At 32.5% G+C, this 25,328-nt stretch overlaps 2 protein-coding genes and 1 pseudogene across 3 annotated transcripts; 2 read left to right on the forward strand and 1 right to left on the reverse strand.

Annotated features, from left to right (window-relative positions):
- Positions 1-214: 214 nt before the first annotated feature.
- On the reverse strand, positions 215-8,403 carry LOC128189264 (dnaJ homolog subfamily C member 25 homolog). 2 transcript variants are annotated; one of them, XM_052860848.1, is made up of 12 exons: positions 8,264-8,403; positions 7,132-7,160; positions 6,916-6,984; positions 6,601-6,651; positions 6,420-6,474; positions 6,099-6,202; positions 5,747-5,887; positions 5,391-5,455; positions 5,115-5,310; positions 4,304-4,324; positions 3,377-3,442; positions 215-3,227 (listed from the first exon to the last, which is right to left on the reverse strand). In XM_052860848.1, exons 1-12 carry the CDS (start codon positions 8,370-8,372, stop codon positions 3,105-3,107), a joined length of 1,029 nt encoding a protein of 342 aa, XP_052716808.1. In that variant the 5' UTR covers positions 8,373-8,403; the 3' UTR covers positions 215-3,104. The 2 variants fall into 2 exon arrangements, with proteins under 2 accessions (XP_052716808.1, XP_052716888.1); XM_052860928.1 differs by lacking the exon at positions 4,304-4,324.
- Positions 8,404-9,078: 675 nt separating this feature from the next.
- On the forward strand, positions 9,079-10,816 carry LOC128190967 (uncharacterized). Its single transcript, XM_052863194.1, has 7 exons — positions 9,079-9,162; positions 9,280-9,342; positions 9,436-9,477; positions 9,611-9,649; positions 9,762-9,821; positions 10,173-10,250; positions 10,372-10,816. The coding sequence occupies exons 1-7, from the start codon at positions 9,127-9,129 to the stop codon at positions 10,435-10,437; spliced, it is 384 nt and encodes a 127-aa protein (XP_052719154.1). The 5' UTR covers positions 9,079-9,126; the 3' UTR covers positions 10,438-10,816.
- A 1,064-nt stretch (positions 10,817-11,880) lies between these two features.
- Positions 11,881-23,648, forward strand: LOC128177367 (uncharacterized; annotated as a pseudogene).
- The last annotated feature ends 1,680 nt before the right edge of the window (positions 23,649-25,328 follow it).

The following is a 25,328-nucleotide window of genomic DNA, read 5'->3' on the forward strand; positions in this document are numbered from 1 at the left end:
CAGTGCAGTTCATAGCCCTAATATGTATATAGGTGCCATGGATTTCCTAAATTTAGTAGAGGCACATTTGCAGATTATAAATACCGGTATATGTTTATTAATGAGAACGTACTTATTTTGTCTGCTATATGTACAGGAGAAAACTATTAACATTTTTATAGATTTCACCACAACAAATTCTTCACAGTCTCACACAATTGATTGACAACAAGAAGATTTTTTCAATCTTTTAATAACATTATCTGACAATCTTATCACCACATAATTAATATTATTTAATATAAAACAATTTTGTAATTTGGACTTAAATTCTTTTCTACAAAAAATCTAATCATTTACAAAGACTTTTCATAAATGTAGTTTATATGAATTCCTGCATTGTAACACCCGATGAAATATGTTTCTCCATTACACTGCGTACATAAATGCTTGCATGCAGTGCTGTGGAGAGACACTTTGGAGGTTCCGCAAGGGGATCATAGTTTGATATCAAACTACTGTGTCAGAATATTGTACACAGGGATTTATCCCCCTTCTCCTAATTGTTCTTGTGAAATTTTCAAAAAGGCTAATTCAAAAAAAAATTATGGATATATCTCTTTAACAAAAATGACTGGGATTGAGTGAGTAAATCTTTTATGACTGACATGATTGTTATGGGCAAAAATAACCCATATAAAGTCTCTCTCTCTCTCTCTCTCTCTCTCTCTCTCTCTCTCTCTCTCTCGCTCTCTGTGAAAAAAACTATTTAGTACCTGTTACAATAGAGCATTTTAAGGGATATCAATGTTTTATTCTAAAAGACCAAAATATAACAATGAATGAAAAGACTTAATATATGTGATAGGTAAAATGAAAACAGATACACACCCATCACACTAAATAAAAATCATAAACAATCTAGCCCAAAACCTTGCTCTCCTCCTTATTTCACCATAATAATTATTGCAAGTGCATAAAATATATACTTTTTAATTCTAATCTGAATACTAAGAAAAACACAACATCTAATTGAAATGTCATTCACCCTTACTATCATTCTTCTCCTTTAAAAAAATGCCTTTTCAATATAACGCACAATTTGAGGCCTTTCAATATCTAACAACATTCCAGCTGCAGTATACACCTCCCTGGGAAAATTTTCTTGGAGAGCTTCACTTTTGCAGCTTACAACATTTATACATAAAAATAGTCATGAAACGACAACAGTTGATAAACAGAAGCAGGAGAATACTATTGCTAATATATTATTTAATCTCTAAATTGCAAAATTTCTCTAAGTGTTAGTTACTACGTAAATCCAAATGCCCTTCTTGATCCTAATATTTTTTTTTCAATTCATTTTCTTTTATGGAGAGACTTCTAATCACAGAGAAAAGTAAAAAAGAATACTAAAAGTTTGGTATTTATGAAACTGGTTTCAATGTAAAGTAAAGAACATTAATCACCATACAAACTAAAATAATTATCAAAGAAAATGAAACTTTTTACCAATAATTAAAAAAACTATTCAATATACACCATAATAATTTCAGGGTTGTCTCTAAAAATTGATGTAGAAGGGAGAAATAAAAAAGTAGAAGGGGGTCTGGAGGTCTAGCTTGTAGTTAGATTCTGTTTGAAATGAAAAAATAGCCGGATAATTACGTCACTTAAGGCGGGGTAATTTCCCACCTCCTGGCTCTTAGAGACGACCCTGAATAATAATCCTTCCAGAACCCCATCAAAATAACAAGTTGTATAAAAGAAAAGAAAACTCTAATGTATATCTCTGGGTTAAAACTAGTATTTCAACTCGAACATCTTTCAGAAAGTTGTTTATAACTCCAAAAGTATTGCACTTTACTCCTGCATTGTAGGGAAAACCTAACATCTGAAAAATAATTCATTACATTAAATTCCATTTAAAGCCAATTCTTAATTAGTTGTACATATGTACACAACAGAAATAAGCACCAAAAATAAGCACAAACATTAGTCAAAATCAAAATAAATCTCAACCTTTGGCCAAATATCATATTCATACATTTATCAAATTTTACTGAGAGAAAATTAAGGTTACAGTCTTGCTACTACATGAAGTAGCATGGTTTTAATCAAAATATGTACATAATGTATTTTATAAAATAAAAAAAATATAGGACATAATTTATCAACAACAGACAACTCCTCATTGGCACAACTTTTTATCCACAAAATAGTTTATTAAAATACCTTTGTTCAAATATTATCATGGTGTATGAAATGAACTGGTATCAATCGGGCACCTTACTCACCAAGAGCATATTAAGTATGTATTCTGATATACATGATTAAAATGCAATACTGTTACTTAATTTATTTTCCATCAAAAAGCGTACGACTTAAAGCTAACATGGAGACAAGAAAACATGTATCACTAAACCCATTGAACTCTCATTTATTGCTTTGTTCAGAAGATTTGGAATTGTGATGTCAATTCCAATCAATAATGTTATTAGAATCAACACAAGTTGTAATGATCTTAATTTTCTTATCACACAGTGTAGTGCATACAAAATTATGAACTGCATAACACAAATTTTAACTGTATGAGCATGTAAAATTAATGTAAATGCATGTTAAGTTGAGTTTCAAATGATGAAATAAATTCTCTACGCATTTTGAAATCTGTAAAAAAAAAAACAATTGAAATTATCGATACTTTGTTGTTTCTAATTAGTTGAAAATATCTTTGACTTTTTGGAATGACAGATTGAAGAGAAAATATACCACAAAACCCAACCTTACCAATGCTTTGATAATAAATTGACCAATATTGCCTATGTGATATGTTATACATGTATCTGAAATGAGATCAAAATTTCAGATAGCTTTAAAAATGGCTCATAAATGCACTTCACTTCAAAAGAGATTCATAACATTTTACACAATGGTACCTTAATTAATAAACCATTCTCATTTCTGTTACCAGCTAAGATCTTAATACATGATAAGTTGCTTCACACACATTCAGTAGACATCAATAAATAAATCTTGTAAATGTACACGTTTATGGTACCACACACCCAATAGTTATTGTCATGGCAATTTCCCAGACTCCTCTAGCTACTACATGGTTTCGCTTATTCTGGTCCGAATGACATTTGACCTGGTCCACCTTTCTTCATGTAGCGTCTAAAACTTTTATACCTGGCACTTTCTGCTAATTTAGCTTTCATCTCCTCCTCTTTTTCTCTCTTCCATTCCTAGAGAAATAAATGTACAATACTGGTTATGTACATATACTACAGAAGAATCTATAATTAGTTTAAGGAATATTTGAATTTTCTGAGTTTTCATTTCTTCCTCAGATTTGATCATACTTTATGTACATGTACCAGTAATGACTTCTTACATTAAAGTTTTCTTTTATCCATAGCTCTTTCCTCATGTATTCATCAAAATTTTCCTCTTTTGCTAGCTGTAAAAAATACCAAAAAAAATGTCAGACAGAGCACCCTCTATTTTGATATCAAAGAATCTTTGTCTATTAAGAACAAAGAACATTTACCTTTTTTGTGTGGACACAGAAATAAGAACTATATACTGACAGTGTAGTAAGAAATGAAATATTTTTGCTAGTAGAAGTGTGTATAAAATCATTGTAAAAGGGTAATGATCAAGTCGTCCCTCAAAATTATGTTGTTTTTTTCGTACTACCTGGTATCTCCAAGGTATATAACTGCATATACATGCATATTTTTTATATCATGGACTTTGCAATGTGTTTGAAAAAGATATTATACACATAGCAAAGTTTTAATTGATTCATAAGGCTTATTCAAAGAGTTAGAAATAAATGTACTGTATACAAGTATATAGCCAATCCATTGTTTCATGCAAAATCAAAATGTGCATTAAAGTGCATAAAAAGGCAGTTTGCCAAGTTAAATGAAAACTGGGAATGAAAATTGCAAGCATTTTATGAATTTGGTGACAATATATCTTTTATACCTTTGGTGCATGACAAAAGAAAAGATTTCAGAATATCAAAACAACTGGAAGTTTTAGGGGGAAATCATGCAGAATTAAGCATACAAAAATTTTTTTTTTAAAAAATCATGCTTTGTTAGTAGATAAACCCATTTGCGACCAGTCAAAGTATACTGCAGAGCATAAATACAAAATCTACTGGAGTAACAAGCTTATACAAGTATCTAACTCATCAACTGAGCTACCAGCTACCGATAAACCAAACAGATGTTAGAACGGACGGACTCTTTGTCCCGTTTATCTGCGGGACCGTTGACACTGACTGGCATGCTGGTACAAATATACTTACAGGGAACAGAACGGGGCTGGCCTACATTATTATAAGTACAAAAGTTGGAATTATATCAAGTCATCACACAGCAAGAGATTGGTTATAGAAGCTGATAGTTATGTTAATACAATTGTATGCCTTGCATTTTAAGGCCTCCTATTCAAGATGATAGCATGTTTTTGAAGAATTTTTTTGAGAATATTTTCTTTGAAGAATCGTGTGTGTGTGGTTCATTTCCATGAATGCTCTTGATCAGAAAATGTCTATTGTATACATATCTAATGATTGATATAAATAAACATACTTTCCATTAATCATTAATAAATTTGAAGCTCCATGCAATAAATATATTATCATACAAGTCTGAGGATGCATAATTTGAGAAGCCTTGAGGAGTAAATAGATAGTCATTGCTGCTAAGCATGCCTATACATGTAGTAATTACATGTCATATTGCTGACTTGCTTTCCTCTTTAGCTCTTGATGATAATTTTGAACTACAATGTATGTATGTGCTCAAGAAATTCAACACTTTTGTTTTGGTGCATCATATTGTTTAATTGCCCCTCTTATAAGGTGAAACAAAGTTACTACATGATGTAAAATGCTCATGCTTGTTGACTGACAATTATCTAAAAAATTAGATTTATTTTAATAACAGACAATCAACATTTTGAAAAACAAAAGTATGAACAAAATTCAAAGGTTTTTAAACTGTAAAACAAACATTTTAATTGACAATATAACTGTAGTTGAATTCAACAGTCTACCAACTGCTATCTATTTTTAAAAGTTTAAAAAAAGAGTTCTATTACCCCGCGACACCTACCTCCCATTGTGAGCGACTAGCCTTGAGATATTTCTTGATGAGATATAATTTTTCCTCCTCCCCGTACTCCTCCCGGCAGATCCAGAACTTCCAGACCCAGCGACCGAACCAAATGATGTACTGGACGAGGTAGTACGGACTCAGAATCAGCTGAATCCACAGAATGTCCTTAATGTTAGGCTTGCTATAGCCGCCTCTGAAAATTAAGTTATCAACAATTAATTGGTCTCGTTCTATTTTTTGGACATCATTTATTGCTGCATTTACAATTCCTACCTAATGTCCATTTTTTCTTCAATTACTTTCTTAATTATTTCCTCTTCTTCATTTCTGATTTCCTCCTGAAATAAAAGGAATACTTCAGTCAACAATCAGAAACACATTTGATATAAACATGTAACTATGTAGTATGAACTTGTCCATAAAAAAGAGAGTTTCTCGAAAGATGATGGATCGTTGGTTTGTACGATACAGGGTAAAAAATCAAGGAATTTATAGATTCTGAATCTCAAATTATATTAGGAATGGCCTATGCAACAGAAACATACGTATCTGTTTCAGCAGGTCTACATATGTATATATCACTATAACACAAGGACTTTATAAATATTCATAGTGTTAAAGTACAGTACCTTAGTTCTCTTGTCTTTGCGGTCCCGTTTCTGACCAATGAGCCCCTCCGCCTTGGCTATCCCAACAGCCTGGATCCTGTACTTAGGTTCCTTACACAGGTAGTTAATGGCTGCATTGTAGTTGTTCCATGCACCCCAGTACTGAAACACAAACAAAAATTAAATATTCACTTATGTCCTCTCAAAGCCACGGAGGACCCAAGACCAAAATTAAAGACAATGATGGCACAGAAATTAGTGGCAATGGCTGGGCTTAGCGCAATCTGTATTCAACTGAGGTATGAGTAAAGTAATAGGACACCATTTTATCACACAACAGGTAACTCTTGCAATGAGGCAGCACAAAGTGTACCTGTATTACGGATATGATGGTCAGGGTAACTGCTATCACAATCCTGATGTCCACTTTAGGAGCGTATCTTCTGTAATATCTGTAGTAGTTGGCTAAATGCTCATCTACAAAATCAAATTGAAAATCATAGAAATGTCTCAATTTAAGTCCAGCTGAAAACATTTCTGTAAAATCTGTTGTAAGGTCTAATGTTTATAATATCAAATTTGTCAGTATCAAATTATAAAGTTTTACAGATAATAAGTTCAAAGCATTTCATGTACTTTTCCAAGAAAGCAATGTTTCATTTGCGAGGCAATAATTCAGAATACCGTAATATACCTGGATTATCCAACATGTAGTTGTAGTTTTCTCTCTGCTCATCATCCCTCAATATCTGAAAGGAGAAGAAAAGAAGGTTTTAGGTCTGATACAACTCTAAACAAAAGCTGATACAATACTGTGGAAATAGCAATAGAAATAATAGTGTTTTATATACAATGTACAGTCCTTCTCAACATACCTCATATGCATTGGCTATTTTCTGAAACATCTTCGTAAACTCCTCATTCTCCTGCAATTACATGCACATATATTAGAAAACACATCAAATTAACAAAATAATCTATGAAAAATTTGCATTCAATTCAGAGAATTTCTGAATTCTTTCATATCATTTTAAAATATCTCTGATATTTGTATGTACACACAAATTGACAAAACACTGCATCAATGTTTATCATGTACATGTACTAAGCATTGGTCTTAATCATTCTCCTTGTTTCGATTCAGTGTTTAATGTGTAAAACACAAGGGAGAAAATAAAAAACCAACCAACCTCTGCCTTTGATGCCATGTCTGGATGCCATTTCCTTGCCAGCTTCCTGTAACCTTTAGTAATCTCTCCCTGTCAATATAAACAACATTTGATACATGAACTTACGGTAGTGAAAAAAGACCATATATTGTTATTGTATGCACAAAACAAGAAATCATAGAACAAAGTTTCAGAAGGCTTCAATTTTTCAAAAAGTTTTTAAAAGGAATAACTCACCCTAGATGCATCTCTTGTAACACCCAAAACTATAAGAAGAAATGTATGGTAATTAATTCTCAAGCATACTATCTTTTCAATACCTATATTAAATGAAAATTTAATCTCGCAATTCCCATACCTGCTAGCTTTCTACAATTGGTAAAAAAAAAAAAACTGTATTGCATGTAAACAGGTGTTACTCAAATGTATGAAATATCAATGTTATTCAGTAAAGTTGATATAAAGTATAATGCGATGGAAACCTTTATCATAACCTTTTCATATCATTCATTATAAATGCAACTAAATCTAATAGCTAATTCTAAATGTTCTAATAAATTTATGTTGATCAAATAAATTATAATGCATTATTAAGTTATACACATATATATATATATATATATATATATATATATATATATATATATATATATATATATATATATATATATATATATATATATGTGTGTGTGTGTACTGACAATCTTAAAAATGCTTGAGCCCTCTCTTTTATGAAAATTATTATGTTGATAATGCAATTTGTACCATTTCAGACATTAATTTTATCATGGTACTTTGTTTTACAGTGTGATAGCCTATTCATTTCAAATTGTATTCCTCTAACTAGATGAAATGCTTTCTTTGCAATCAATTTATTTCCCTTGTGGAACAGTCAACCCTAAAAACCCCAAAAATTTAAGCAAAAAATATTATTCAAAATATTTAAAAATTGCCACTTGAGAACATTATTATCATTATTCCTGCAATCTAGTACAGTATAACAAAAGTGACAGTCAGCCAGTTGCAGTTGGATATTACTCTGAATAATCATCGGGCAGAAGTGTTGTGGAATAGTTCTTGTCTTAACTAAAGTACAGTACCAAATAATTAAAAAAAATAACAAATGGAAATTATAAAAAGATTGAAGTCTTATAGAATATATGCATGCTGAATGAAATTGTGTGAAATAAATTCATTTTAACCATATAATATGTAGCAAAATAAAAAAGGGGAAATTTAATTTATCCGATGACCACGTCAACATTAAGAAAAGGCAGTGACATTTACAGGTGCGTGCTGCAATGAAATCACCGGTATGACTTGAAATCAAGATATCTTTCAATGGGTCATTTGTTTCACATTTACTTACTTTCATAACAGTTTTCCAGACCACAGTATAAACCATCTAGGAATCCATATGACGGCGAAACCAGCAAAAATAGAAAAATTAACATTTTGGTTTCACATATGTGTGCCATGTTGTCGTTTTATTTACATTCGATAGAGATGATCAGACAAAACGAAAAATTGAGACACGCGAACCCGATGTGAAAATTATTAACGTGAATTGCTTATGGCCAAAACTCAAAATAATAATTTAAAGCGTTTGTACTTCGATATGATTTTATTTTCTTACATGTAACCTATTCCATGCACGGGTCTGGGGAAAAAAGGAGGTGTCTGAATTTAAAAAAAAAAAAAAAATTAAGCTAACGCTAAACAGTATTTTTGAAATTTTATTTATAAACTTACATATAAATTAAATCTACTTTTTTCGCCATAGCGCGGAATTAAACTCTATTATTTTTAGAGTTAAACGATCTTAGCTATATGTATGATACTTTTCATTGGTGAAAAAAGCAATTTTTGAACAAATGACATATGGTCCTAATTAATTAAGTGTTTTTGTCTGTTGTTGCGTGACTGTGAAATGGCAGGCTCATATAGATGCATAATATTTCGACACTAAATATTAAACATGTTTTTTTTAGGTGTGTTGTATGTGCAAAGCATATCGACAATCATGAATGTTTCTGAAAAGAAACACATAGTATTTCGATCGGAATACACAAAATTTCTGTACTTGGTTCTAAGCGTTATATAAGTTACTCTGACACGTGACATAGCCTTCTTCCTCATTGGTGGAACTGCCATAGTGACGTCAGACTTTGAGTGTATTGTGACGTCATAAACATTTTATCTGTTTTGGAATCAACAGGAATACTATTCACGATGGCTATTGTAAGACATACTACCCAATATTCCGATGTAAGTATTTTAAAATCAAAGTACTTTATGTACATGCATTTCTATCGTGCTAGAACTTAATATCCTAAAGTATCCTTACTTGATGTGCAAGTACATTAAGATTTTATACTTTTGTAGGCCTACTTGGACATAAGCTATTATGTGCCACCACATCAATACACACCTGCGGATATTGAGATGGTAAAGACATTGACTTTAGTTTACTATCATATTAACTTTAATTCTATATGGTGAATATGAATTGTATCAATTTCTGTACTTTTCTTTTATTAGTACTTAATAAGTCCAAGACCGCAGTTTCCTCCACACGAGCCAGTAAGTAAACTAATTCAGAACAAGTTATTTATATCAAAATCCTCAACCAGACATATACTACTGAATTTTATCAAATTTTATCTATAGCTTCAATCGATTGATAATATGATGTAAAATGCACATTATTTTGTAGCCAGTACCAGTTAGCGAATATCTGATTGTGTCAGATTTGGTAAGTTATTTTTTTCTATCAATTTTTTTGTTTTTAGAATTGAATTATTCATGAATTGAATTAGTTGATGATATATACATGTAACGTTTTCATGAATTATCATCCTTTTCAGAATGATTGGTTCGAGGATATATTAGATGAGGCAGAAGAAGAGATCGAAATAGAGGCAATTGTAATAAGCTTAATAAGTTTTATTCTGTTTTGAATACGAAGCGTAATTTCGTTGATTTAAATCAAAGCATGCATGAAGTATTCTGTAAATTCTGAATTATTTCCAGATTTACAATCGGTAAACTAAAATTATCTATTGTAAATTAATCAATAATAATACTACTACTACATGTATACTTCAATCATAGTATGTGCTTACTTTTCCTTAAATTAGATTAAATATTAATCGAAGATGTCTATATATTCTGTGACTTTGAATTCGTATATGTGGCTATTTTTCAATCTTAGTATTAAAGCGGTCTGAATTGTAATAATCATGAAAGTCATTTTAGTGTACTCACTTTTTTTTCAGGCTGACCCCATTGCTCACCGGGACATTGTTACAGCATTTTTTAATGCCACAAATATCGATTACCCAAAAAAGAAAAAGGTTGATTTTTTTATTAGCGTAAATAAATTTTTATGTTTCAACCAATGTTGCGGAGACAAAATGTATCTTATCCATCCATCCATCCATCCATCCATCCATCCATGTGTTCGTTATTTTGTAGACCTCGTGGTTTAGAAGAGGCGTTCGATTCTTAAGGAGAGCAATAGCCCCCTTAAGAAGACAGTAAACAGTAAAACAAAGAGGCGCGGATCAAGCGCAAAATGGGATCTCGAGACGTAAGTAACTGTTCCATGTAACTGCTAGGTCGCATAGCGGTCCGACAAGTGTTGTTTGAATACTATTTTTTATAACTGAATACTACTGATTTTCGTTTTAATATTTTTATTCAAAGTGCAATTTTTTTTAAAGGATTTTAAAACATTACCAATGTATCTTATCCGTATGTGTTATATTGAGAGGCTATGATAATCTTTTGACTTCCTGATTTGTAGGCATATTGCTATTATATATCTTTGAAACAGTGTATGATATCATCTGGATATCTTTTAAACATATACAGGTGACTTTTTATTCACCCCTAGTCCAGGAAAAACTTGATTGAGGGCTACAGACTTAGATCCAACCTATGACGTAGTCCTGTGTCTGACTAGTACTGTGTTGAAAATTTATACACACATAATATATATATATATATATATATATATATATATATATATATATATATATATATATATATATATATATATATATAAAGCACTAAAAATAACCAACGACACGAACAATAAAGTAAAATATTGTCAAATTTTCGGGACAACCCGTCCCTTCTTCAGGACAACAAAATAAAAACTACATAAGAAAGAAGAAAAACATCTACAAAACTAGCACTAAACTAAACTAAATAATATATAAAAACTAGATAATGTTTAAACACCGGATCAAAACGTGGCAGCTACATCTTTATATTTAAGAATTCGAGCCCGAGAAAGAAAAATCCCGTCCGACGCAGCGGACGGTCTGTGAAGAAGTGCTGAAAGATAACGCGAACGAATTAACTTGCTAATTGGGGGTTGCTGTTAATAAAGTTGTACTAGTAAGATAATTCGTAGTGAAAGTTTGTAGGGAAGATTGGCCCTGTAAAAGACCACATAAATAATCATGAATGTAAAAACTAATGGAAGTGAAATAAAGCAAAAGAACAAAACCGATTAAGGAAATAGCTAATAATTTGAATAAATAACATGATTAATAGTTTGTACATGGACCGAAAAAGATGAAGATGGTGATATTGCTACGAAAACAAATCAGTACTTAGTTGATGTTCATTTTGGTGAAGTCACTTAATTTGTTAATGCCGTCAGGGCGGAATGACTTCAGTCTATGCATCCAAAATTTTTCTTTATTTTTTCTCTCCGCATCTGTCCAGTTAGGGTTGTGATCAATGACCAACACCATCATGTCCTCCCATTTGTGATCATCTAAATTAAAATGTTCCCCGACGGGTTCTTTAATTTTCTTAGTTTTGATGGTGGAACGATGATTATTGATGCGCCTGCGGAGGTCTCCTGTTTCCCCTACGTATTGTTTCTGACAAAATTTACAATTGATGAGATATACACAATTGTCCGTACGACAAGAAGTATTTGCGAAAATTTTGTAAGTACGGCCAGTAATGGGGCTAGAGAAGTCGTTTGCATCAGAGCTGTGTTTGCACAACAGACATCTGGTGTCAGAACAAGTTCTAAAGCCACCATTAGGCAGAGGGTTCTTTAGTTTGGTTCTTACCACCATGTCCTTAAGGTTTCTAGGGCGCTTGAAAGCTGCCATTGGGGGGTTTTTGAGGTTTTCAAAAAAACCCCCAATGGCAGCTTTCAAGCGCCCTAGAAACCTTAAGGACATGGTGGTAAGAACCAAACTAAAGAACCCTCTGCCTAATGGTGGCTTTAGAACTTGTTCTGACACCAGATGTCTGTTGTGCAAACACAGCTCTGATGCAAACGACTTCTCTAGCCCCATTACTGGCCGTACTTACAAAATTTTAGCAAATACTTCTTGTCGTACGGACAATTGTGTATATCTCATCAATTGTAAATTTTGTCAGAAACAATACGTAGGGGAAACAGGAGACCTCCGCAGGCGCATCAATAATCATCGTTCCACCATCAAAACTAAGAAAATTAAAGAACCCGTCGGGGAACATTTTAATTTAGATGATCACAAATGGGAGGACATGATGGTGTTGGTCATTGATCACAACCCTAACTGGACAGATGCGGAGAGAAAAAATAAAGAAAAATTTTGGATGCATAGACTGAAGTCATTCCGCCCTGACGGCATTAACAAATTAAGTGACTTCACCAAAATGAACATCAACTAAGTACTGATTTGTTTTCGTAGCAATATCACCATCTTCATCTTTTTCGGTCCATGTACAAACTATTAATCATGTTATTTATTCAAATTATTAGCTATTTCCTTAATCGGTTTTGTTCTTTTGCTTTATTTCACTTCCATTAGTTTTTACATTCATGATTATTTATGTGGTCTTTTACAGGGCCAATCTTCCCTACAAACTTTCACTACGAATTATCTTACTAGTACAACTTAATTAACAGCAACCCCCAATTAGCAAGTTAATTCGTTCGCGTTATCTTTCAGCACTTCTTCACAGACCGTCCGCTGCGTCGGACGGGATTTTTCTTTCTCGGGCTCGAATTCTTAAATATAAAGATGTAGCTGCCACGTTTTGATCCGGTGTTTAAACATTATCTAGTTTTTATATATTATTTAGTTTAGTTTAGTGCTAGTTTTGTAGATGTTTTTCTTCTTTCTTATGTAGTTTTTATTTTGTTGTCCTGAAGAAGGGACGGGTTGTCCCGAAAATTTGACAATATTTTACTTTATTGTTCGTGTCGTTGGTTATTTTTAGTGCTTTTTTATATCTCATCTTATAACCTTGTATCTTTTGATCCGACACTTTAGATAACGAATGTTGTTGGTTTGCTAGTGCTTCTTATATATATATATATATATATATATATATATATATATATATATATATATATATATATATATATATATACATATATATATATATATATATAGATAGATATATATATATATATATATATATATATATATATATATATATATATATATATATATATATGCCTTTTTGGTCCTACTGTATGATGGACGACTCTCTCTCTCTCTCTTTTCTCTCTCTCTCTTCTCTCGTTCTCGTGGTAGTGATATATGGTATTGGTGTAAGTGTCGGAAATACATGTCTGTTTACCGTTTGGATCTTACTGTATGTTGGAAGATCCGTGGACACACACACTCTCTCTCTCTCTCTCTCTCTCTCTCTCTCTCTCTCTCTCTCTCTCTCTCCATTACACACGTATATACACTATTAAGTAGTGAGTGATTTCTGATATTGGTTTAAGTTATCAAACTACTTGCAGAGACGTTAAACATCACACTCATTTCTTGTAGTCTTTAGAATGAGACAGCCGGTGAAGCAAAAAAGTGAGATGATTATTCTTGAAATATAAAGTCTTCAGATCACGTTATATATAAAAACAATATCAGAAAGGAGAAGAAGGTACTCTGTGTACATGCACTTGTTTCTGTAATTAACGTCCAGTAACATGTTTTTTTTTTTTTAAATGAAGATGTTAGTGTTGGTCTGTTCCATTTAATAAAAACGTATGTATGATTCAGTGACATGCATGGTCAACATGTCGTAGACTACACGTGCGTTTCTGTGTTCTGCTGACATTATGTAATGATCGAATAATACGGAAAGATTGCAATAAAAACGATCAAATAGGCCCTTTAACAGTTTAAGAGCAAATTTCATTTACAGGCTTATCGAATATGTAAGTTTTTTCTTTTTTTTTGGTTGTTTATCAATAATACAACTTCATGCAGAATGTATGTATTTGGTTTCTTTAAACATGTTAACCTAATGATAATCTCTTCGGAGAGATGGCAAAGGATTGTTTATTATTATGAAAAGACCTTTGTCAGAGTTAATTATTTTTTTAAAGAAACTTGGCATCTGATACTAGTGTGTAAACAAGAAAACATATTTTAAAAACAGAAATGTATTTGTCCATGTGCTATAAATCCTGCTATGAACTCTTGTATAGTCACGTGATTTGTTTTTAATCTAGAGAGGAGACAAGCATGTTGCGAGTAAATCCAGTGCATATTTTGGGATGTGAAAAGGAATCACGTCTATACATCAGAATAATAGAAGCATTCATTAATATTACGAGTGTAGGATGGCGAAAATCTTCGGTGTAGGACGAGGCTCTGTCTTGCTTGGGAATGACAAATTAAAGAAGCAGTTGCTCTGTTGCAAGCTTATCAGGCGAAGTATCCGCCACAACCACCAACCCCGTTGAGTAAGATGCCCGCCTTGGCAGAATCCAAACCACGAAGATCTGTATCAATGATGCTATACTGTAATTTACAACAACGATCAATGTACCAATTTTGATCTGTCATCATTTTAAACGTTATTGTTTTTCAAATGTCGTTACTTAGAATCACCGAAATACTGTTTTTAAGGTGGTGATTCGCAAATATCTGTAGCTGTATTTTGGTAACGAAATATACATGTATTCCTCATTGCTGAAAACTTCAGTTTATTAAATGTTGTGAAAATTGTGCTTTACTTTTTATTTAATTTACAGTTTTTAATTTAAAAGTGATGTCTTGCCATTGATATAAGTAACACAAGGAATTACAATAGATACAAATTTGTAAACCGGCAAATCATAGAATATTGTACACTACAAACTTTCAAACTTTCTGCAACCCTTTTGTATACGTTAAGTTGGATATCCAAAACCTGTATGTATCGTAAAATATATGAGTCAAAATGAATAATAGGTTTTTTTTTCATTAATGATTAATTAATTACTAGCTCATTGTTTGCTTGATATAAAACATTCCAGAAATAAATTACATTAATTTTATCTTCATTAATTTAAAAACAATGTGTTAATTTAAGAATAAAATGATTTCTTTGGGGGTTCATTCGGGATATGAAGGTAGCGACATTGCAGGAAAAATACATAACCCGCAACCCTCATAACCCGCATGAATCATCAAAGAAAGCATTTTATTGTATGTATCAACATCTTTCTTTAAATTAATGAATGAATTGATCATGAAAAGTTAGTAAAATTCACTTAATTACTGTTAACGTACATAAGTACATTAGCTAAAAGAAACAACCAATTAAATCGTGTCCTGTGAGACTTTGAGTCTGACATCCACATGATTATTTTGTGCAGTCCGTGATTTATCTGAGGTCGCCGTAGGTTGCGACCAATCGATAAACAGGGCATGTCAATTTCAGTCCTGTCAGTTTCAGCCGCTGTAAATTTCGACCAATCGATATAAATGGGACGTGTAGATTTCAGTATTGTTAAATATCAATTAATTTTTTTTAAAAAGTTTTCATGAATATTATGGCAAAAGCTCAATGGTTCATATCACAGCCATGTATGTATGTATGTATGATACAATGATTTTATTAATGACGCAAATGACGTACTGTTGAGGCGCAAGTGGGGTTTGCATAACTATACGAAATAATAATAACGTAAAAATGTCAGTATTTCATTCAACATTTAATCGTTCAGTTGCTAAAAATCATGTAAATTTAATTAAATCATTCTTTGAGTAATAACTGGTTGATCGACTCGATGAGTGAGCAAATCCAATAAAATAAAGCTCGTAAAGACAATTAAACAAACAAAAACAAACGTGCATGCTATATGCGCTCATTTATTCGGATGCAGTAACGTGTACACACATGCACGTGATTCCATTCTAAACATCCAATTAAATTGAAAAGGGGATAAAAAAATAAAAATATAACATTTTGAGTGTATCAGAAATATGTCTACACGTCTCTCGAAAGCTTAGAAAACTGTTAATTCATCATTGTACAATTTGTCGTTTAATGTCCTTTTAAGGCCGTTTTAATATTTATTTTTCAAAATGCATATTAATTTTGTACATGTGTAATTTAGTTCTTCGATTGAAGGATAGCGAGTACATTCATTAAATCACGTATTAATAATCTTTTTTAAAACCTAAAATTTTCTTTAAAGTGCTGTATATACATACCCTTTTATATTGTTGATGATTGTATCGTGCCCGAGATATACACAGGCTTAGACTGTATTTCAGTTTTTAACTGAATATTATGACAAAGACCACGGTTTTCATTCTTTCAACACCACCGTCAATCAATCTGATTAAAATCAGATGCTCGATGATATGTTGCTACGAGGAGATCCTCTTGTCAACATATCATATAAACAGGAGCATCGAGGATCTGATTTTTTATGAAATCAATTAAATTGCATCGTCAATTCATATTTCCAAATATGTAATGCGTGACAATCTCAGAGAGAGAGAGAGAGAGAGAGAGAGAGAGAGAGAGAGAGAGAGAGAGAGAGAGAGAGAGAGAGAGATAAGACTTGGTAACATTTCAACCAGAGTTTAATCAATAACAATGCTATAAATTAAGACAACATAAACAGGAAAAAATATTTATCGCCTCGTAAACAGTAACATAAAATATCTCATGTAAATGAATTTAATCCTATGGAAAAGGGGGGAGGGGGTGATAAATAGATCGAAGACTGCCGCCCAAATATTATTTAGAATCCAAGTAAAATGATCTCTGAACAGAGTACATATGGTAGCTAGCTCCGAATACCTTTTAATATTGCTAATGACACTATGAATCTCACCATTAAAGGTTACGGGTCTGGTTAGTGCGAGCGCTGATGATGCTCTGGTGCCCGAGTCCCAAAAGGGAGTTTGTTTTTCCCTCGGACTGAAATGTCACATTTTCACGCGGGGGTATTAAGGAAGCATATGGGCAATTTAGCGTCTTATTTTGACTGTTTTATTCAAAATCGTGAAATTAAATAACTGTTTTGAATAAGATCAAAAACTTAGTATTATCCTTTAGAATAGATGTCAGTGCAATAAAATCGGGTAGTACATCACTGCCACATTGGTGCATGATCACGTGACAACTATAAATAGCTTACGTTTATTCCTTAACATAAAATCAGATAGAACAACACTACCCCGCGGTTTCCAAAATAAAATAAACATACCAAGTGAAGGCAAAACATCTCAGTTTAATCAAAACCGCTGCTAGAATCCTATGTTTTTCCTTATTAAAAAGTTATTCATCCGGTTCTCGTAAAACCTTCCCAACGTTTATAAAGTTTGCACGGAAAACGGCAAATTGCATCAAAACAACACACAACATGGGATTCTAGCAGCACTTTTTAATTTAAGCATTGATCAAACTAACGATACCTATAAAATTTCAAGTTCAATATATACGGGGTAGTGTTGTTCTAGTCGGATTTTTATATCGTAAACAACGACAGAGGAAAGCCTGGCCGAGTAATAAAGGCAAATTTACATACCTTTTAGCGAATGTTTGATAAAACTAACATCTCCCCCAGTTTTCTTATGTTCAATTCTCAGTCAATCACACCATAATACTTTATTAGAGTTCTTAGATTAGTTATATTTTGAATATGTTTACAATGCTTTTCGATCAAATTCACACGACATTCAACTTTTAGTCATGACGTCATCAATGTGTAAATCTACGTAATACAAACTAATTTCTGGAAAAAAATTGTCTTCAGTATTTTTTATTTGTTTTTGGTCTATGTTTCGTTGCTTAGATATTTGAATATGTACATAATAACTAAGATTTGTGGTTTCACAGAATTACTTCCTTAACACCCCCGCGCATTGGATTAAACATGGCACGTGATTGCCTCATATATCACTATGAAGGTTCTGTGAGGATTAATATTAGGCAATATGGCCGTCATTGGCCGCCGCCTCACCTATTCATCTCGATATTTCATATTATTTAACACAGAAATCGTGTTTAGTAAGTCATCAAAATATTCAGAGTAGTGGCCCTTTGGAATTATTTTTTAAATTAGAGTAGTTGCCCTTTGAATATTGACGTCACATTGTTGTGTCTAGAGCAGAACAAAATGACAGCGTCTAAATTTGCTCAAATCTCTGCAGAACTGAAGTTTAAAATGGAAGAGCAACAAAACATTGTAAGTAATATGGCTGAAGCAAAGATTTTTTAAGCGTATTTGAAAGGTGGTATTGATAATTTTGAAGAGTTTAAATGAGTTTAATTGGACGAGATGTAAGGCATATTGTACATGGCTTTGCGTAGATCACCGCTATTTGTGAATGAATATGTCGCTTGATAGTCCTCGGGAAAACAAAACACTTATTAGGTTAGTTACTGACTCACTACGGAAATATATTGGGTTGATCAATCTCATAGACGGCTCGGCTTCGCCTCGCCTTTTATGAGATTGATCAACCCAATATATTGCCGTAGTGAGTCAGTAACTATCCTATACTCTGTCCCAAGATATTTTGGATTCACGTTTGGCTTAATTGTTTAATATTTATAAATACCTCAGGATCCAAACGATGTTCATTCAAAAGTATGAAAAATTTCCAAGATTTCTCAGTCAAAACGCCCCTGTTAGCTTATCAGGTTTCAATACAATGCTAAAAAATGTGATGTCTACGGAGATTTTGCATTGCAGTAAGCCCGGATGATAACGTTGAAATATTGCGCGATGTATTCCGAGTGTATTCCGAATGGAGAAAAGATGTAAACATTCCCCATTATAAATCTCCGCAAGGAATTTTTTTTCGTTCCTGTGAATTTTTCCGAGTGAAAGATGATAATGTGTCAATGAAATTATCTTGGAAAATATCCCTTTCAACTATTTCAATTGCACTTCTTTCACAGGTAAGTGTATTTTTATTAAAAATCGTCCAAACGTGAATCCAAAATATCTTGGGACAGAGTATAATAAGTAATAGTATATATAGGCTATACACTCAGGTGCCAATAGTATGTCAGGTTTTTCTCTTTTCACTATATATTTCATTGAAAACCAGCATATTTAAAAAAAATCGTTAAAAAGTGACCAGTGGACCGATTTTTAAAAGACTTGATAAATTCAGAATATCTCTAGCTTGTTTTGCATCATATTCAAATATTTTTCCAACCTCCTTCTACTTTAATCAGTATAAATTTCTTCCAAATCTGACAAAAATAACAATAGGAAGCCGTTTTAAAATAAGTCTTGTTTTCAATGAAATATATAGGGAAGAAGAAAAAAATTGACATACTTTTGGCATGAGAGTGTGGGTTTTCTACCGGAAATACCAAGTTACCAACTGATGACGTTGTGTACTACTGACGTCACGATTGGTAACATTCACAAACCGGAAATGCTGCAGCCCCAACATGATATGTAGGGAAATAAATACGTTTTAAAGGAAATATTTCAGGCGCCAGTGCTAGAAAAAAATAGGTAAGACGTTATTAAAAATACACGTGGTTAGGTGATATCTATAATTATAAAATACATGAAATACTGTACCTATTTCTGCTAGGCCTATATTTCAACAACTGATGCAGTCACATGTGCATTCCAAATAAAAACCAACATGGCGGCGGAATACGCATGGATCCCGATCGCATGTATTAAATGACATGAACAGTGCCTTGTGCTCATATTTATATATGGGCTTTGTAAGGGTTATTATGCGTTGTATTTCCGAAAATCATTGTGATACATGTAAGCAAAGCGTAATAGTCCACACTCTATAAAATTATTACTGTAAATAGATATTTTGTTCAGGTCACAATCGATCTCGTAGCAGAACTGTCACAATGACTGTTGATGTACAAGTATTTCTATCGCTTATAGAACTTAATATCCCACCGTATCCTAACTTGGTGTGCAAGTACAACAAGATCTTACTTTTGTAGGCCTACTTGGACATAAGCTATTATGTGTCCCCGCATCAATACACGCCTGAAGAGATTGAGATGGTAAAGACAGTGACTTTAGTTTACTTTTAAATTACCTTTAATTTTATGTGGTGAATTTGAATTATGTGTCAATTTCTGTACTTTTCTTTAGTATTTGATCAGTCCAAGGCCTCAGATTCATCCCCACGAACCAGTAAGTAAACTTATTCTGAGCAAGTTATTTATCAAAAATCCTCAACCAGACATATTGATAAGTTTTATCTATTTTCATCTATAATTTCAACCAATTGATAATATGGAGTACAATGCACGTTATTTTGTAGCCAGTACCAGTTAGAGAATTCCTCATTGTGTCGGATTTGGTAAGTTATTGAATGATTGGTTTGAGGACACACTAGGCAGAAGAAGAGATTGAGATAGAAGCGATTGTAATATAGGATATGTTTTATTCTGTTTTGAATATGAAGCGTAATTTTGTTGATTTAAACCAAAGCGTGCATGAAGTATTCTGTAAATTCTGAATTATTTCCAGATTTACAATCGATAAACTAAAATCATCCATTTTTTATTAATCAATTATTATAATACTACCGGTATTATACTTCACTCTTAGTACGCCCACTTTACATTAAATTAGATTAAATATTAATTGAAGTTGTCTTATATATTCTGTGACTTTCGTACGTGGCTATTTTTCCATCCTTGCATTGAAGCAGTCTGAATAGTAATAGCATTGAAAGCCATTTTAGTGTACTCACTTTTTTCCAGGCTGACCCCATTGCTCACCGCGACATACCTACAGCGTGTTTTAATGCCACCAATATTGAATACCCAAAAAAGAAAAAGGTTGATTTTTTCATCAATATAAATTCTTATGTTTCTATCAAAGTTGCTGAGACAAAATGTAAAATATATAAGGAGGGCAATAGCCCCCTTAAGGTATCACACTGAATTACCCATTTGTAATAGTTTAAGGCAAAAACATGCTTTAACACCATTTACAAGATCACACAGATGCATATTTTGTGTAGAAAAGAGGTTTCATGCATTTGGTTGAGAAGGTCATTATGAGTCAAGTATATATAATATCATCATGATATAATCTAGGAGCTTTTCATGGTTTTCATCCTTAAAAACTGATGAATTTCAGTTTACCAGAAAATGTTTTTATGCATTATAGCCAAAAAATCAGTTTCTTCCCACATTTTAAGGGGAGTTCCTTATTTACAAAATACAAATACTGATATTTATGTTTGAATGACCTAAGATATTGAAACATTAGTCATTGTTAAAATGTTTAGAAGGAGATATTACTATTTTTTATATGGTAACCTCAGCACACCTGTCCTATTCTAAGTAATGAAAATCAAAATTTGAATGAAATCATATCATGTAACATGTATGGGTACAATATAGATGCCCCACCCTTATCCACGACTATGGGGGTTGGTATGATTCTTTTTTAAGTATTGTGATATGGCATGCACTTATGTGATTTCTCTCGTAAATATGCATCAGAAATGCATTGCCTTATTGAATTACTTCATGTATATGCTTATTGCTCTTGCTGTAAATTATCTAACATGTGTCAATCATCATTGATCAGTAATTCTCTTCAAATTCTATAGGGATGGCCTGATGAGGGGTATAATTAAGTGTGTCCAATTGAAATTTCATGGCTACTTTTGCTCTACAGATAGAATGTTACATAAATCACAGAATGAAGTTGCATCCCAGTTGTTTCTTTTACATTTCTTATCATCAAAGCAAGATTTATGGTTGTCAGAGCAGATCTGAGCTCCATTACATGCTGATATCATTTGGGCTGTCCTGTGTTACCATGCTGCTTTTAGATAAAAGTGAGCATGGCAGTGTGTAGACAAGTAAACAGGCTTTACCTGATATATAAATTTACCAGATACAGATTTCATTTTTTACCTGATAATTCACAATATAGTTATGAAATGTGTGAACAATAGGGGTAAATTTCTTCTTTGTTATGCAATGATTGCATAATGAAGTGACTCTAATGGAATATTTTTATTTTGATGTAAAGAAAAATGTATATGCTCTGATTTGGTACCAAGATGATTTTGTATCTTGTTGTTTTAAGGATGAAAATTGGCTTCAGGTCATGCATGGTGTGAGGCTCCAAATGTGTTTCATCTGTGCTATTTTCTTCAGTCTGAGTAAGGGAGATAAATCCTCAATAGCTAATGAAATATTGGGAGCTTGGGGACAGGGTTTTAGGGATTTGGTGACAGTTGATTGGGAATTCTCAGGTGCAAATTTGAAAGAGATCTGACATCTTTAGAGTCTCTTCAAGGTATCACACCGGTAATCGGCCAATCAAAATGAACTTAGTCAATTGTAGTTCCATATATACTTCAGAATTATTTTTTTCCTTGACTGCATTTTTACATTTTCCTTTACTCAGTTTTAAAATTTTTTGTACCACTGAGTAGGATATTTCATGTATTTTGTTAGGTGATGATTTTTTTTCACAGGGACTACTTCTTTCAGGGCTCATGCAGCAGCTTCCTGTGGAGTGTGCAGTCTGTTTACATACAAATGGAAAACACGTGGTTTTGAGGGTAGACCTGTTTGGAGCTAGATATTTTGAGAAAATGCAGTATCGCTTGCCCTTTTTATGGTGTTAGCTGATGAGATAGGTAACAAATAACATTTCCTCCGAATATTTTGTCATGAAAAATACAAACTGATTTTTAAGAATTTTTTCCCCTCTATAGTGTTATATAGTGAAAACAATTACCGGTGTGATACCTTGAAGAAGACATTAAAACGATTGAAACGAAGAGGCGCGGATCAAGCGCAAAATGGGGGCTTGAGACGTAAGTAACTGTTTCATGAAACCTCTAGGTCGCAAAGCGGTCCGACAAGTGTTTATATATATATATATAATATATTTCTATATATATTAAACAAAAATAATAAAAATATTGATAAATTATATGATTAATATCCACCCAATAATGAAATCAGTTATTTGTTCCATGTCTTTAAATCTGATAACTGTGCTAAATAAGTACCCGCATTTTTCTGTAAAAATATCGTCTACACGGGAATTTAAACATGTAGAGAGTATTTTTTGAAAGAATAATTTACAAATAGTTCCAGTGGACCTATTTCAATTTAATGTACATTTTAATTAATTACCCAAATTTAGAAGAATACACGTGACTGATGTGTGGGGTACTAGTATGTGATCACTTAAAAGTTAATCTGAAATGTTTGACAGATTAAAGACGCAGTTGCTGTGTTGCAAGCTCACCAGGTGAAAGAATCCTCCACAACCACCAACCATCCTGAGTAAGATGCAAGCCGTGGCAGAATCATAACAACGACGATCTATGTCAATGATGCTATACTGTAATACACATCAGCGATCAATGTACCAATTTTGATCTGTCATCATTTGAAACATTATTGTTTTTCAAATGCCGCCACTGAGCATCACCGAAAAATTGTTTTTAGGGTGCTGGTTCGAAAATATATGTAGCTGTATTTTGGTATCATAATATACATGTATTCCTCATTGCTGAAAATTCCAATCTTTATTAAATGTTGTGAAAATTGTACCTCACTTTTTATTTACTTCACGATGTTGAATTTAAGATCGATGACTCGATATACGGTAAGTAACACAAAGAATTAAAAAAGATACAAATTTGTAACCGGCAAATCATAGAATATTGTACACTACAAACTTCTTGCAACTCTTTTGCATACGTTAAGTTGGATATCTAAACCCCGTAAAATATATGAGTCATAAACAGTCACAAATAGTTTTATCAAATGATTAATTAGTTACTAGTTCACTGTGTGGTTGATATAAAACATTCTAGAATAAAGTTACATTAATTTTGCCTTCATTAATTCTATTGAAAATCGGCTAAATGCTTTGTTGTGTAATTGCCGCTACCTAATCCATGAGCATACATTCAGGACTTCTAGGAAATAATTAATGTGTTAATATATCAATGAAGTTAATTCTATGACAGCTTACCTTAGAGTATTATATGCAATTTACCAAATCTATTAAAGCCATCAAACTGACTCATCTTTCTGTTACTTTTAAAACTCTGCTTTTTGTTTACAAATTTAAGGTCTTCCGTTTCCAACCAGAAAGTTTGTTGGCATGTTGGCTAGACATTTTGAATATTTAAAAAAAATCTCTTTTTAAGAAAAGAAATGACTCACTGAAACTATAAATCTTAGTCAGGTAAAACTTAGTCATGGGAAAATAATGACAAAGATTTGTGATTTAAGGTCAAAAACTAAAACGAACACTCTATTCCGTTGTTCTATTTAAGACCTCGGATTCTAGCCACGTCTCATGACCACAAAACAGCAGGATGTTTGGAAGTCGAGGAAACATTAAATGAGATAAGATAGCAATAACAAGAAAAACCTTGGTGAAAACTTTAGGTGTTGATATTCCAAAGAACATAATCGCTATAGATATATAGTAGGAAAGTTACGAACAACCAAAAACACAATACATGTACATGTAAGTTATTTGCGATTACTTCACTTAGTGAATAGAAACATTTTCTATGCAGAAAATGGAATCGAACCAGGGCACAAAAAACATCAGGTTTGACATAGCCAGCGGTTCAGCCTACCAAGCAACCTACATATTATATTTCGATATAAATATAGACAACTATGATAGAAATCAGTTTCCGGAATTTTTTTGTTTGTTTCTTTTTTTTTTTTTTTGCATAATTCTACCCCAGGGCAGGGTTGCCCCCTAAAAAGTTCTATCTTAATTTATTCCTTTGAACAAAGCCTATCAAAATATTTAAGATTTCTTAAGGATGGGTTGGTCCTGAAGGATATCAAGGCCAAGAGCCATGCAGAAATATACCATTTTACTGAGAAAATGCTGTTTTAGTCAACTTTGAAGATTAATAATAAGATTGCAAGAAGAATATAGTAAGTTTAAAATGCAAATATTTAGAAATTAATTTGTACGATAGAAAGTCACAAAAAGATTTGGTTTTCAAAAGTGATTTTTTTCCCCGGGAAATCCATCTCCCCAGAAAGTCAATTCTTTTGTTATTCGCAAAAGATCCTTTATTTGACCTTCAATATCTTTGTTTAACACACAATGAACCATAAGATCGCATCAAGGTCTTTCCATCCGCTTCTATTACTTAAAACTTTGGTAATGTGGTTCCAGTCACACCCTGTTCCATTTATTT

This window comes from Crassostrea angulata, chromosome 1, assembly GCF_025612915.1.
Source record: "Crassostrea angulata isolate pt1a10 chromosome 1, ASM2561291v2, whole genome shotgun sequence".
In the NCBI taxonomy this organism is placed as follows: Eukaryota; Metazoa; Mollusca; class Bivalvia; order Ostreida; family Ostreidae; genus Magallana; species Magallana angulata.

Excerpts from the sequence above, each read along its gene's own strand:
- LOC128189264 (XM_052860848.1), bottom strand. The coding sequence starts at position 8,372 with ATGGCACACATATGTGAAACCAAAATGTTAATTTTTCTATTTTTGCTG. Across the intron at positions 6,203-6,419 it reads CTACATGTTGGATAATCCAG|ATGAGCATTTAGCCAACTAC; the intron begins GTATATTACGGT and ends TTGATTTTGTAG. Across the intron at positions 5,456-5,746 it reads GCAAAGACAAGAGAACTAAG|GAGGAAATCAGAAATGAAGA; the intron begins GTACTGTACTTT and ends CTTTTATTTCAG.
- LOC128190967 (XM_052863194.1), top strand. The coding sequence starts at position 9,127 with ATGGCTATTGTAAGACATACTACCCAATATTCCGAT. Across the intron at positions 9,650-9,761 it reads ATCTGATTGTGTCAGATTTG|AATGATTGGTTCGAGGATAT; the intron begins GTAAGTTATTTT and ends CATCCTTTTCAG. Across the intron at positions 10,251-10,371 it reads ATTACCCAAAAAAGAAAAAG|ACCTCGTGGTTTAGAAGAGG; the intron begins GTTGATTTTTTT and ends GTTATTTTGTAG.